At 38.7% G+C, this 15,573-nt stretch overlaps 1 protein-coding gene across 1 annotated transcript in view; it reads left to right on the top strand.

Moving 5' to 3' along the window:
• The window catches only part of PARD3B (par-3 family cell polarity regulator beta), a 1,003,697-nt gene that overhangs the window by 552,084 nt on the left and 436,040 nt on the right, over positions 1-15,573 (top strand). The window contains exons 8-10 of the mRNA XM_042995147.1: positions 644-1,002; positions 3,594-3,733; positions 5,054-5,182. Of these exons, the coding sequence (XP_042851081.1) occupies positions 644-1,002; positions 3,594-3,733; positions 5,054-5,182 (628 nt within the window). The remainder of the gene's footprint in view (positions 1-643; positions 1,003-3,593; positions 3,734-5,053; positions 5,183-15,573) is intronic.

Genomic DNA, 15,573 nt, shown 5'->3' on the forward strand with positions numbered 1-15,573 from the left:
ACTTTAGTAATTGCCTCTGGGCGGATTTTCAGATTCGGAAATACTCAAAAGTTGTGGGTACTTGGACGGGTTGTTTGATCTCTCTGAGCCTCATTTTCCTCATTTTGCAAAATAAGAGTGAATTATACTTACCGAAGAGGAAATGAGAAGATTAGGAAAGTTGTTAAAAAGATCAAATGAGGGGCGCCCGGGTGGCTCGGTCGGTTAAGCGTCCGACTTCAGCTCAGGTCATGATCTCACGGTCCGTGAGTTCGAGCCCCGCGTCGGACTCTGTGCTGACAGCTCAGAGCCTGGAGCCTGTTTCAGATTCTGTGTCTCCCTCTCTCTCTGCTCCTCCCCTGTTCATGCTCTGTCTCTCTCTGTCTCAAAAATAAATAAACTTTAAAAAAAAAAAAAAAAAAAAAAAGATCAAATGAGAGAATTGTCCATGTTAGTGACCCAAGTGTCGCCAGCCCCGTGTCTGGGTACCTCGTGGTCAAGTCCTAAGTGGTAACTAGTACTTAGTTTGCAGCCATCCTGGTAGTAATAGTGACAGTTTCTCCTTTCCCTGTGCTACTGTGCACTCCTGTTGCCGTGGTTTGGGGTGCATTAGGGGCCACGCTAGAGCGTGGTGTCGTGACATATTTACTCCCTCTCTTTAAAGGGCTCAAGATGTCTTCCGCCAGGCAATGAAGTCCCCAAGCGTCCTCCTCAATGTGCTTCCACCTCAAAACCGTGACCAGTATGAAAAATCAGTCATTGGACCGCTTAACATTTTTGGTGACAATGATGGTGTTTTGAGAACAAAGCTGCCTCCTCCTGTCCATGGAATATCAGGAATAAAAACAGCAAGTCTCACAGGAACAGGGCGTCCTGAAGAGGATGCATCGACTTCCCTGCAACAAAACAAGAGCCCCCGAGTCCCAAGACTGGGTAGAAAGCCATCCTCTCCCTCACTCTCCCCTCTCATGGGGTTTGGCAGCAAGAAAAATGCAAAGAAAATTAAGATTGACCTAAAGAAAGGTAATTATTACACGATGCTTAATAGCATTCTATTATTGTAACATGTAAAATTGGTTAAGAGAAATGCATTAAGGCTAATTTTGTTCATTCTCCCTTCATTTAATTGTATCGAAGAATAGATTTAAGTAAGTTACCTAAGTTTCTTGAAATTGTACTACTTTCTTTTTTTTTTTAATTTTTTTTTCAACGTTTTTTATTTATTTTTGGGACAGAGAGAGACAGAGCATGAACGGGGGAGGGGCAGAGAGAGAGGGAGACACAGAATCGGAAACAGGCTCCAGGCTCCGAGCCATCAGCCCAGAGCCTGACGCGGGGCTCGAACTCACTGACCGCGAGATCGTGACCTGGCTGAAGTCGGACGCTTAACCGACGGCGCCACCCAGGCGCCCCGAAATTGTACTACTTTCTTATTCTTTCCTTCTGGAGAGTATAGCGTATTTGAAACAAAAGCAAAAATGATAAAGACAGGTTGGCAAATGGAAAGAACCATTGCAAACCTGAGAAAAACGTAACACTAAAGAAGCACTGAAATTCGGTGGAGCCCTTTTTGCAACAAGATGAGTGATTTTTGTAGCACCTTGTAGATAGAGTCTAAAAAGCGCATATATTATTTCTGGCTCTCTAAGATAGTTTTATACCAGCTAAACATTTAGTTCTCAAAAAAGCAAGTATGTGATCATTATAATGGATAATTATTATATATAATGATGTAAGTGAAATTTCACTAATTCAACATTGCAAACAGTTTCTCAAAACATACTTAATTTCAAAAGCATGTATAACCTTACCTTCATCTTTTCCAACTTTTCTATGCATTTCAAGCCCAGATCAGTGAGACTAGGGCATTCATATACATGCATATTTATGTAGTATTATACACATATACACACATAAGCATTCATGCGCTTCTGTGCTTTTGTTTATTTTGTAACCTCCTGATAATCCCTTCCCCCTCTGCGGCCTTCTGCAATCTGATGTGATTCTCAAGACTCAGTTCAAAAGAAACCAAAATCTCAAAGTTTTGTCTGAATTAATACAGAATTTAATGATCACAAGGTAGTTTTAAAATACTCATTAATGTATATCAAAAGAAAATAACATATGCCTTTAATTAGGATATGGTGGTTATTCTGAGAGATCCTCTGGTCAGAATTTTGTCCCCCCTTAAGAATTCTGTACTGAGAAGAAACTGTATGGACTAGGAAGTACAAATTCTCTAGTGTGCTTAGCAATTAGGCTTTTTATATAAATGCATTGTTTTTTGGGTTTTTTTTTGTACAAATTATCCAGCTATGTCTAAGACATGGGATTGAGTGCTTTGAGGACAGATAAATCAGACACAGAACATAACTTAAGACTCCATGAGAAAGCCTTAAATGCAAAAATAAAGACTATGACATCACAGCTGTACTTTGGGAAGATTAATCTGACAGCAGAATAATATGCCGAAGATGAGATCAAACAATGAAGTATCAATAAAGGATACATTGCATCTGTCTAAATATAACATGCATGCCTTGTCTGGTGACTGGATGTAGGAGAAGGGAGAGAGAGAGAATTGCAGGTGGCTTGTTCAATGGTGATGCCATTACTAGAAATTAGAGTTTGTAGAAGATGAGTATATGTGAAAAGCCCAGGATCTGAATTAGAGAAGGGAGGTCATAGTGAAGTTTGAAATGCTGGTGGAAATATGTGCATGGTCATATGTAAGAAGCTGACAGCAGAGAAATTAGGGCCAGAGAGATTTAGGTGTCATCTATAGGGAGACGGTAATTGGAGCAGGAGCTGGCCAAGGCAGAGACTCTAGAAAACAAATTGTACCAGGTAAGAGCCTTGGGAAACATCTATGTTCATGTGGGAAAACCGTGGGTAAGAGAGAGTGACAGACATAATGTGATCAGAGAGGTAGGAAAATAATCAGAAAATAAAGGTATGAAAACCACAGAGGGGGGCATTAATTTCAAGAAAACAACTGAGGAGAAGTGTCAAAGCTAGAGAAAGGGACAGATCAGAATAGGAAAAATTAGTGGATGTGGTCATGGGTAAGGTCATTGGTGACGGAAGGCTGAAGAAGAAGTAAGATTGAAGTAAGCATTCTTTAGGGTACAGATATTTGAGCATACCTTCAGGTAAAGTGAAAACCACACACTGGAAGAGAGAGTTTGGAAATCCAAGAGTGAGGGAGGGGACAATGGGATGCAGCATGCAAGGAATCGAGACCCAGGTGCAGGGAGCTGCAGGGAAGCTAGCTGAGTGAGTGCCTGACGAAACTCATGTCAGATGGCCTTTGGCTTCTTACGGTTTACTGAGAAATCAATCTCCTGGGTTTATGGATAACATGTGGTATTTCTTCTGGTACCTCAATAAACGAAAGTGTTACACATCTGCATTGGGCCCTAAATTCACTTTGAAACCATCATGGCCTGTCAGGAACTATAATCTGTATTTGCAGCCAGAACAACTGAAGTGTGTTTAAAATATTTCCTGGAATGTAAATATTTACTTACTTGACATTAGTCTAAATTAGGTAGATTTTGCTGTTAAGGTTTCTACTTAAGGTGACCGTGCATTTTCCTGGTCTTACACACTAGGCCCTGAAGGACTGGGTTTCACTGTTGTTACCAGAGACTCTTCCATACATGGGCCTGGTCCCATTTTTGTAAAAAACATTTTACCAAAGGGAGCAGCAATAAAAGATGGCCGCCTGCAATCAGGGGACAGAATTTTGGAGGTAAGAATTAGAACTAATATCTTCAGTAAAGTATCCTGGGTGTTTACATAAATACATTAATATTTATATTTTGAATATAAAAATTGAAAATTATCACTTGTAGACAAGATAAGGACTTTAATTATGTTAAAAAAAACTGACTTTAAGCCCCCATAGAGTCAGTTATGTAAGGACAAGTAACACTGAGAACTCTTCCCTATTTCCTCCTTCTCATATCTACCTCTTAGGGTTCCTGGGAATTTGAATCATCCAGGAATTCATCATATATGCAATTATGGCTAAGAAGTCTCAGAGTTATAGCCATATTCTGGTAGCAGTTTCTTTAAACTTCCCACAGGCGTAGGCCAGCCTGCCTCAGGTTGATCTAGGCTTATAAAGATGTACTTGAAACACCCCCAAAGCAAGAGAATTCCCCCCTCCCATGTATTTTTGTGTGATAGCATCATCTTCTTAGCGAAATATATATTGTTAACTTACCTTTCAAGAAATCATCCTCGTTGAAACTGGCCGGTTTTATTTAACATTCTCATGGCATAGAAGCAACACTATATATAGTTCTAGTTATGAAAGAAGATGCACCAAGTAATTAATACAGCTCCAAATTATAATTTCCAATAATCTATGATGACCTGGAGACTATAATTTTCAAAGATGGAGAACACTAATTGTAACAAAAGACTTTTACTTCCAAAGAAATTTGCTGTGTGATTGTGGTCTATTGTTTGCTTTTTAGCGTTAGGCAGAAAATGGTGCCAGTTAAGCATCTGAAATCCACTTCTTTCCCGTTGTAGGAATCATTCTCCACTCTCACTTTGATTTTCCCTTCCTAAGAATGTAATATCCTATGAGAAACTATTAATTACTGACTATCTAAAAGGATCTAGCACTGGGACGCCTGGGTGGCTCAGTCAGTTAAGCATCTGACTTTGGCTCAGGTCATGATCTCACTGTTTGTGAGTTTGAGTCCCATGTCAGGCTCTGTGCTGACAGCTCAGAGCCTGGAGACGGCTTCAGATTGTGTGTCTTCCTCTCTCTCTTCCCCTTTCCCACTCACGCTCTGTCTCTCTGCCTCTCTCAAAAATAAATAAAACGTTAAAAAATGTTTAAATATATAAAAACAAAGGGATCTAGCACCTCAGTCATGATGGTCAGTGCGGTACTGGTACTTTGAGCATAGTTGGTTTGAGCTCATGTATTCAGTTTCATCTGTTCCAAGCTTTATTAATTGTAGGAGCCCATTTGCTACTTACCTGTGGAAACCATCTAGGGTAGAAGGAGACGAAAAGTGTTGTGATCTGTTCATATGATGGCATCCATTAGGTAAATGGCAGAGATGTCACTGGACGAACTCAAGAAGAGCTCGTGGCCATGCTGAGGAGCACCAAGCAGGGAGAAACAGCATCGCTGGTCATCGCCCGTCAAGAAGGAACTTTTCTTCCCCGAGAGCTGGTAATGTTCAGGTCACAGTCTCACTGAATCTTCGGTGCAGAGTTTACTATACCCAGTGAATTCATAATAGCTGAGAGATGAGTTCTAAGTCGCAGGTTTCATCTGTAACAAAAATTGAATCACACTAAGTATTTTGTCCCATTTGGGGGTATCATAGCTTTATGATGTTAATGCAGTGAGTTGGATAAATGCCAACAGTGCTTCCGGGGTACCAATTCAAACACCCTTTTAAGGAAGCAATTTAACATTATTCAACTAAATAAAATACCCTTTGTGTGCTCTATGTTTGCTTTATGCAAAACGCAGTCAGCAAAAATGGTCATGCCCTACCTTAATGCAGTTTGCAGTCTAAAAGGAAAGAAATATAACCAAGTATTCAAAATGATGATGGTTATGAAAAAGAATTGCAAGGTCCTGTAGTAACAGGTACAAGGGAATCTAGTCTTGAGGGCTGGGAAATGTATCCTGAGGAAGAGAATTTCAAAAGTCTTGTTAAAAATGTATATCCTTTGACCTACTGACTGCACTTCTAGTAATCTGTCCTAAACTGATCATCAAAGAAAGATGTGGAAAAAATTCATGTACATGGATTTGTTTTCTAAAGCCCTGTTTATTGTAGTGATATATTGGGTGCTGTACAACCAGAGGTATTAGTTAGATAAATAACTAGGTAGCTCTTCAGTGAAATATAATACTTAAAATGGTCTCTGTGGAGAGCTGATAATAACATGAGAAAATGCTCATAGTGCATTAAGTTAAAAAGTAGGTATAAGATGATATATATAGTCATTAAAAAAAATTGGGGTGCCTGGGTGGCTCAGTCGGTTAAGCATCTGACTTTGGCTCAGCTTACGATCTCACAATATGTGAGTTCGAGCCCCATGTCGGGCTCTGTGCTGACAGTTCAGAGCCTGGACCCTGCTTCGCATTCTGTGTCTCCCTCTCTCTCTGCCCCTCCCCTGCTCATGTTCTGCCTCTCTCAAAAATAAATAAACATTAAAAAAAATTTTTTTTAATGATATCCATAGCATGATCAAATCACATTAAAATATCTTCAAAAGAACCCCCCCCCAAATGGCAGGAAATGCACCCAGAATGTTGGGATTATGAGAGATTTTAATTTTCTCATTTTTAAAATAGTGAACACGTATTATTTTATTATTGATGTATGTATTTAAGAAGACTATAGAAAATTCAAAGGACTTTTATGACTAATAATAAAAAGGAATAGATGTGATAAAAGGACTTTTAATTACCCCTTCTTTTTTTAATTTCTTTTGAATCTATATAAGAAATGACAAAGGTACATATAGGTAATATGATAGGTTCCCAGAGTTACATCATCAGAACCAGTGAGGGTTAGTTGAGAAAACTGACTATAGTTAGCCTGCAAAAAGGAAAATTTAGGACATATTTTGATTGCTATAAAATAGGTAAAGAGTTAATTGTATGGATTAGTATGTTTCTCCAGGTAGTTTATATCCATTAATATACTTACGTATTAATTAGACGATCAATTTACTAAGTACATGCTCTGCACTAAGTTGGAGGTTCTGGGGATGCAAAAATAGTTAAGACTAATTTCCCGCCCCTCCTTGAGCTGGTACCAAAACAAATATTTGGAAGTGATAATATTACAAGTTACAGTAGTTTCTAACTGTTGGAGCTGTCCAAGAAGAAAATAGGCAACTTAGAATATTGAAACAGAGACTGCCTTACCATTTGTCAGAGATGCTCTAGAAAAAATTCTCCCATTGGTAACATGGTAAGACTAGATAAGCTCTACGATATGTACTCTAAGCCTGATATTCTGTTATCTATGTTTATATTCATGTTTGAATATACAGCCTTCCTGAATCGCCTCTCTCATATATTAATGCTCCTTAGTACTGACCAAAGGACCCCCTTTCTCTCCACATTTCTGGTCCTTCCTTCTCTTTCACATCATCTTGTCCATTTTTCCCCTTGCCCTATTGAATGCTCTAGGTAGATCTGCAGTAAAACAGGGAAGGGAAGAAGATTAGGTGGTATAAGCCATAAAGACTATATTCCCCACCTCTTTTCCTCCACTTGACTCCTCCATTCCCAGCCATTTTGGAAGGCAGAATCATGAATTTCAGTCTCACTTCCTCCCTGAAGCTTCTTATTCTTCCTAAAAAGAAATGCTGCAGAAACTTGGAGTCCGAATATTTTTTTTTCTAAAATGCAGATGGATTTTTCTTTCAATCCCTTACTTACTTAAAGACTTTGGTCTTTCTCTCCAAGAGCCACAGTGAGAAGAAATAATTAGAAAGAGGCAGCGTGTATATATAACAGGAGGCCCTTTCACTTCTTGTCCAATTCTTTGGTTGCTTGAGATAAAACTTTTAGGAAGCTTTGCTGGGACTATGTACTTGTTTCAGGGATAAGAAAAACGAAAGAAGTTTTGACTGGGTATTCTCCTCAACTATGGTCCGGGAATGAGTAAAACCCTGCATAGAAAGAGAAACAATCCAGCCAGCAAAGGAACCTAATAACAGAGCTCCCTCTAAGAACTCAAACTCTCATGAGACCCTAGTTTCTCCTCTAATAGTTTCTTATACCCCTTTCCTATCTATGTCTTCTAGAATTCCTAATTCCACAGCTAATTTCTTCTTCCTAGAAGCTTTCTGCCTGCCCCAGGTAAGGGGGAGAGGGATGCTGACCTTACCCCAGTTTGAAACTCTGAATGTATTCTCAATCAAACACAACTACATCTGGAAGTTAATAAATGTAACAATAGAATTTTCAGAGTAAAGGGAGCCCAAAGAATCTGTATGTCTGACTCTAACTTTGTACATGAAGAAACACAGTTCCAGTTTGGTTAAGTAACCTATTGATGGTCCCTTATTGTTAAGGGGAACTAGAGGCCTGGGTTTCTTAAGGCTTAGTATTGTCTCTGGAGTTCAACTCTGCAAGCTCACCATCATACAATGTTTCTTTGTGGTTTAGAGCAGCTCACAAAATGATTCTTAAGGCTCAGTTTCCTCATCTATACCATAAGATTGTTGTGAAAATTAGAAGAGATCATCCATGCAAAGCTCTTGGCATAGTTTCCGGCCAATTGTAAGTTCTCAATATAGGTCAGCTGCAATTATTCTAGTACCTTGCCACCTCTGTAGAATCAAATACAGTAAAAATGTAATACTATATTTTAGATACATTATGGGTAAAAGAGATTTATTCAGGCTTGCCTGGGACTAACCACTGTTTTGAACAGAGATTTTTTATTATTGTTTGAAAATACATACTGGTATCCAAAATACTGAATTACCAAAAAAAAAAATTTTTTTTTGTTTGAAACTGAATCGGTAAGTCAGGCAGCTTGTATATATTAGTTCACTCTCATTTAATAGAATTTAGTGAAATTTGATTTCCGTCCCCAAAAGTGACATCATAGGCCAAGCCCACCAGGGAGCATATTACATCAATTGTGCAACTGTGAGATTATGAGTACAAATAAATTATTTGTTCTTTTTGTTTTTTGGTTTTTTGGTTTTTTTGTTTTTTTGTTTTTTTTTAGTGTTATACCAAATTTGGCGGGCCTGTGGTTAGTATTCATTCTCCTAGAATTCTCTGGCAAACAGTCTAGACGCTTTAAAAACTATTTGACTTGTGATTATCTAAATATGTGGAATATGCTTTGTAGCCACAGCAAAGCACCGCATTCTTGAGGATTATAAGCACCGAAGTAGTGTGGACCCAGAATCTTCGTTCTGGAGAAATATGGAATAGTACTCTTTGTCCGGCCCACATGCCTTCCTTGGGTGCTAAGTAGCAAGAATCCTACGGGAAGTTTAAAGAGAGGTCATGTGTGGCGTGCACGGTACTATTTCAACGTGAGCTGCTTCCTAGTGTGACACACACTGCACTCTTTGAAAGAGCAAACCGAAGAACAGTGTGCTATGTGATGCGTTTTTGTGTTTTTCTTTCAAAAAACTGAAGGTGTTATCACTTTGGTCTCTCCTCCCTTATCATGATTGATGCACACACTTGACTCTCCATTGAAAATCTGGCAGGATGAGGGAAGGACAGTACTTCCTGCTTTTGTCTTCTTCTATCTCCTTTGAAGAAAACAAACCATGTTTATTGTTTTCCTGCTCTGAGAAACCGTCCTGTTCCTTTTCTTAAGCCTTGCTGTTTCATGAGCTCTCAACCCCTTTAACAGCACTGCTCTGCCTGTTTTCTGACCGTTAAATCTTCCTTATTTCCTTGTTATCTTAGCTTCTTGTAAAGTCTTAACACTTACAGCCAAGGGAGCATGTGGTCAGCAGTTACACAGGAAGTCCCAAGATAGGACGGTCTCTCGGATGTGACCCTCTGTCATTCCAGAGGCCTGAGCACCCACTTCCTGGCCATTTCTCCTGACCTGCCACATGAGAACTGTGCTGAATTCTTTCATTTGCGGGTCCATGTCCTTCCTCCTGAAGGCAGGACAACTGGTTGGGATCACAAATTTAGAAGCACATGTAGCCAACCTTCATGCCATCAGTGGCAGGCTGGGTTCAAAATCAGGTGAGAGGAATTCATGTACTAGCCTCACAACTATCTAGCTCTTTCTAGTATCTTTACCAAAAGAACTGTGTGTTTCAAAGGTAATCCTTCCAGAATCCCAGGCTCGAAGAGCCTTTGATGTCTTCACCCCCTGACTGGGTGAGAGTTTATTAAAGAGGTGTTCACATAAGGAACGTTTTTGCAAAAGGGACTTTGAGATTAGCGTTGGTAATAGAATCCGAAGGTGAAACTGCGCTGTCTGCAGTGAAATAAAACTGCGCTACGGAAAGAGGGCTTTGTTGGCTGTGTTCTGAAACAGACATGCTCTGCCAGTTCTTTTCTATCCCTGATAACCAAAATTCTTGTTTTCTTATGCAAAGTGTCCGTTTAGGAAAGATCATGACAAATGAAAGGTTTTTCTATTGATTCGTTGCCTGTAGTTTCGAGAGTTTCAGAGAGACAGAGAGAGAAGGAGAGAGAGTGTTTGTTGTTTGTCATGTAAGTGCATAGACACGCACACGCATGTGTGTGTCTTCTTTCCTTTATCAGGGAGGAAAAAAAAAACATTGTGCCATTTCTTTGTTAACCTCTTTAATGTTTCGTGTTCTGACCTGCTGCCTTATCTTTAAATTATCCTGAAAATCACAGCAACCCCTGGTGGGTAAAACGAGCTGAGAAAATTTCAAATGTATTTATAATTTCTACCTGCCAAGCTTGCCTGCTATTAAATGCTGGCTTCTGCAAGTGGAATGAACTCTATTTCAAGCAAGCAAGTTCCTCCTGCCTGGCATGATCGAGATTCAAAAGTTAGCAATGTTGGTCATGTGGATTTGACCTTCACTTAGGAATATTGCTTTTGCTGAAGAAAAAAAAAAAAAAGATACACATGTGTGTGGCCACTCCCCTAATAGCTGCTGAGCTCAGTGTATTCCTACACTACCATATTTACTCATCCCTGCGACTACCTTTGCAAATGACATGGGGCTCCGACCCCTTGACTGTTTTTTATCTTCTTACGAAGTGAAAACTTCATACCTTCAAATGCCAAATTATTTAATATCATAAATCATGCCAGAATTTTCGTTTGAAATCTTAGATGAACCTCATTTAACTGATATATTATTTTATTCCCTTTGGCTATTAGATTCAAATGATTCCATGCTTAATTAACCAAGGTACTTAAGGAAGAATGAATATTATAGCAGCTATTTGTGGATAAGTAGCAGAAATTGAAGGATGATTTCAGAATGATTTGTCTACCTAAACCAAAGTGCAGGAGTTATGTTTTGGAATTTAGATAATTATGCAGAAAACAAAACACAGCTATATTTTATGGGTTCTCCAGATAACACAGTTCTCGAGACTTAAGATGGAGTCCTTGCTGAAATAGAGTCTCCGTTTCTGCTTCTCTCTTCAATAATTTTTTCCCCTCCTTATTGCAATTCCATTCAGTCAGTATTCAGTTAATCCTAGTCATGTTTCTGCAACGTGAACTCCAGAGATTAATAAGATGCATTCATGTCCTCAAGGAGCTTCTACCTATAAAGAAAAAAAGAGTTATGAGTTGATGAAATTATGCAATTAAGTGTTATGGGATTAAAGTTGGGGGGCTGAGAAAACCCTTTAAGAATAGTACAGTATTTGAGAAAGGTCTTAATTGAGTAGGATTTCAAATGCAGGGCTTACAGGGCAAAGAAAACAGCACTTTCAAATACTCTGAGATTAGAAAACATAAAATACATCAAGGAGATAGTAGGCAGCCCAACTTGACAGTTACTGAGCAAGGTCTAACATGAGAAATTGTGTTGTTTGGAATAAATTGGAAGGGGTGAAAAGACTGTAGGGTACCTACTAAGAGCTCTTTGTATTTGGCTTTAATGTAATCGTTTGGAGTCTGGGATCTGGGATCAGTTGGTGGGGTTGAATCCTCACTTGGCTGAATGGTCTTGATTAAATTATTTCCCTGAGCCCCCATTCCTCATCCCTAATGCTGGGATCAGAGTAATGCCTACCTGAGAGACTGTTAGCATTAAATGTGTAAAGTGTTTAGAATAGGGCACATAGAATGTGAATCCCTGCTTTGCAATCTTACTCAACGTCTCTGTGCCTCAATTTCCTCATTTGTCAAATGAGGATAATAACAACACCTACCTTATAGGGTTGTTGTGAGAATTAGCTGAGAATACATGCTAATATGTGGTGAGTGTCAAATCACATTATCTCCTGTTATTTCCTGTGCCTAGTGCACACTATATGCTCAGTAAATATTTGTTGATTGAATAAATGAAAGCTACACATTATTAAAGCAGATGGTATAGAAGGTTGGAAAAGGTATTGCTAAAGGTGCTGTGGCTCCTACTCTATGTCTGTCTAATCTGTCTCTAATGCATTATCTTCCTGATACAATTATTTTAGACCAAATAAAAATAATATGCAACGATTTCCTTAAATTTCAGGTCACTAGCAATATCTAGTTACAGCTGCACCAAGACAGCAAGTATAGGGATAGTATTGATAGAATATAAATGACAATTTAGATAGTTTAAATGATCATGAATACATTTGCATAATCTAGTACAGTTTACTTATAAAGACATACACAAACAATAAGTATTATTGCTTAATATTTAAAATATTAGATATTTTTTAAATATTGAAAGTATTTAAAAATATTTTTTAAGTGTTTCAGCTCAGTTGAAGTGGCTCTCAAAGTGTGGTCTCAGATCAGCAGGATAGCATTACGTCGGAATTTCTTACATGCGCAAATTCTCAGATGCCTTTCAGACCCGAGGAATCAGAAACACTAGGGTTAGAGCTAAAGGTATAGTTTAGGGGTGCATGACTGGCCCAGTTGATAGAGCGTGTGACTCTTGATCTCAGGGTTGTGAGTTCAAGCCCCACATTGGGTGTGGAGCCTACTTAAAATTTAAAAAATTAAAAAAAAATAAAATAAAGATTTATTTTAACAAGCCCTCCAGATAGTGCTGATGCTTACTCAAGTTTGAGAATCATTGGAACAGTGGTTTTGTTATAAGGAACATAAAGGCCTATAGGATAACTTAATAGCTATAACTGACTAGCTGTCACGACCAAATTTTCAACTTTATGTTTCCATTCTGCAAACAATTTTTTTGCTCTAAGAAAAATAATTCTGTGAAAATTTTAAGACCAATTGAGTTGTGTCTGTTTGGTCATGTGCCCCTCATTTTGGCAAAAGGCCAGTGCTGAGCACAATCCAGTTACTCAACTCAATTACACCTGATTCATTTAGGCAAACTCAATTGTACTTGACTTTTTCAGGCCCAACTCGATTGTGCTTTTAAATTTCCACACTCAATTTGATTGTGCTCAAAATTTGTTACGTGCCACCTTGTAACTTGTAGATTTAGACACATACCAAAGAGAGGTACTTCTAGGGCAGTTTAGAAGATTGGGTTATTGGTCTTTGTTTGCAGTTACACCTCTGTCCCTTCTCTCTGTCTCCAGGATGGATGCTAATAGGGTAAGGTATGCTCCATTGGCTCCTTACATGGACCATATTCTACCATCCCCCATCCTGCTATGCTTGAACTCATGGCAAACATTTCAGAGCACTTAAGAAAGTGATCCTCATTTACTGTCACAAAGCAACCATGTTTAGCTGTTCCAATCTATCTTAAAAATGGGGAAAATGAGGCACAGAGACATTGCCCCTACCAAAGTTTACACTGTTTGTCAAAGTCAGAACTTTTAAGATTTCTACCTCATTGAACTGTGCATCACACCTTCTGTCAGTTAATGCTGTGTACGAAGTGATTAGGTCCTTAATGTTTGCCAATTTTTTTAATGCGTTCGATAGCCCACAAGGCTGAGGGAATTGTAGTCAGTCGCTACTCCCTGGGAAGTACTTATACCTGAAAGAATTTTACTGAACCCTTGTCAGCAAAATCTAGTCTTGATAAAACCGATGATGATAAAAGCTCTGTTTCAGCATTACTAGAACGCATGGAGGCGGTGCGGCCATTTTGCCCGGTTGTATGGCTTCTACGTGTCAGAATGAAAACATTTAATGACTTTTATCACAAGACTGGTTTTGTTGGAGATTGGAAGGTAGTGAAAGAAGAAGTGTCCTATGCTGAAAAGAGGCTCGTGACACTTCGAAAGACTGGGGCCTAATTGCATTCTCCTGCAGTGTTAAGGATGAAGAGCCATGAGATTCGGCTATACTCTCATGGCACAAAACATATGTCTTATGAGTGACCACTGTGGCCATGATTAGGCTTCTGGAGTTTAGAAAAAAAAGAAGAGTTTTCTAAACATAAATGTTTAAACAGCTCAGAAGCATTAATATTGTAACCAGCCACAGATTATATCCTTCTTATTATCCAGTTAGCCAAATGTTTCCAATAATTCATGCCAGCTGTTGATATGGAGCAGCTGGATAAGAAGGTGGTTACAAAACTCGGGGGATGACCTTGATTTGCTTAATTACCTCTATGCCTGTGATCAGTACGTTTGTTAAGGTACATTTGGTGTAAGATAAGGAAATGCATTCATTTTGTAAAGGATATTTAAAGATTAAGGAAAAGAAAGTACAGCCTTAATTGATCGTGGTTAACTTTTCCAGCTGTTATCAAAGTAAATACCGAACATGTGAAACCGCCACTATAGTCCATTTCGTTTTGAAAGTGTATTTGGAGGTTTGAACGTGTTTTCATCTGCCTGTTTTTCAGGAAAATGTGTGATCTTTATCATTAAAGAAAGAATATCAGCTTAAGATTGCTACTTCTCCCCTCCCCCCTTCCTAAGGGGGCTGATAAAACAGAGATAGACACTTAAATCACAATCTGTTGCCACTTACCTCTTCCCATGCCCCGTCCCCAAAGATTCTCTGGGCGATGACTTTTAAATATGTTCTCATTATTTTTAATGAGTGTGCAGAACATATGACGCATAATGCACGAATAGATAGGTGCCCTTTTACTGAACTTGTCAGATATAATAAAACGTTGAAGAAGTTAAGATGCATTTTTTCTTTAAGATATTATAATTATTTAAATTAAGATGCCTAAGTACAAATCACATACTGTTAGGCTCCTGTTGCTGCCTAAATGAAGCCCCACAACAGCCCCAATGCTGTCTCTAAAAAGAATGTTTAATCACAAACATTAAAAAGACAAAAGGACATTTAATATTGTTATGTCTCTTTAAGTTTACCCTTCTTTAAATCTGCCCCGATGACAGGATATTCAATTATAAACGAGTTCAATTATGTTTCCTGGACACTTATTGAGTTATATGAAGGACTTTTATCACCTAGTCTTTCCGTAATTAATTCTTTACATTTCTTAGAGACTTAGAACCGCGGAAGGATTAACAGCTGGAAATGTTGTAATTTTTTTACATTTCCTCATTCTCTCCTTTTCCTTCCTCTCTTCTTTCTTCTGACCTATCATGCTGCCTTTTGGAAGCAAATAACACTCAATGTGGTATCTCTCTATTACAGAATATATTTAATTTTTTTAAGTTTATTTATTTATTTTTAGAGACAGAGAGAGAGACTGGCGGGCAAGGGGAGAGAGAGAGGAGAGAGAGAGAATCCCAAGCAGGCTCTACATTGCCAACACAGTACTCGATGCAGGACTTGAACTCAAGAACCACAAGATCATGACTTGAGCTGAAACCAAGAGTCAGATGCTTAACCAACTGAGCCACCCAGGTGCCCCTATTACAGGATGTATCTATTTCTGTGTTACATTTCTACATTTAAATGCCAGGTGGTGATGAAGATGGAAGTAATACTAGTAGAATGGAGAAAAATATCCCCAAAAGCAATAAAGCCTCCCCTTGATAGTCGTTATTGCATATATATTGGAGTCTCTGGCTTCTGGTTTATGGAA

This window comes from Panthera tigris, chromosome C1 (genome assembly GCF_018350195.1).
Source record: "Panthera tigris isolate Pti1 chromosome C1, P.tigris_Pti1_mat1.1, whole genome shotgun sequence".
Lineage (NCBI taxonomy): Eukaryota > Metazoa > Chordata > Mammalia > Carnivora > Felidae > Panthera > Panthera tigris.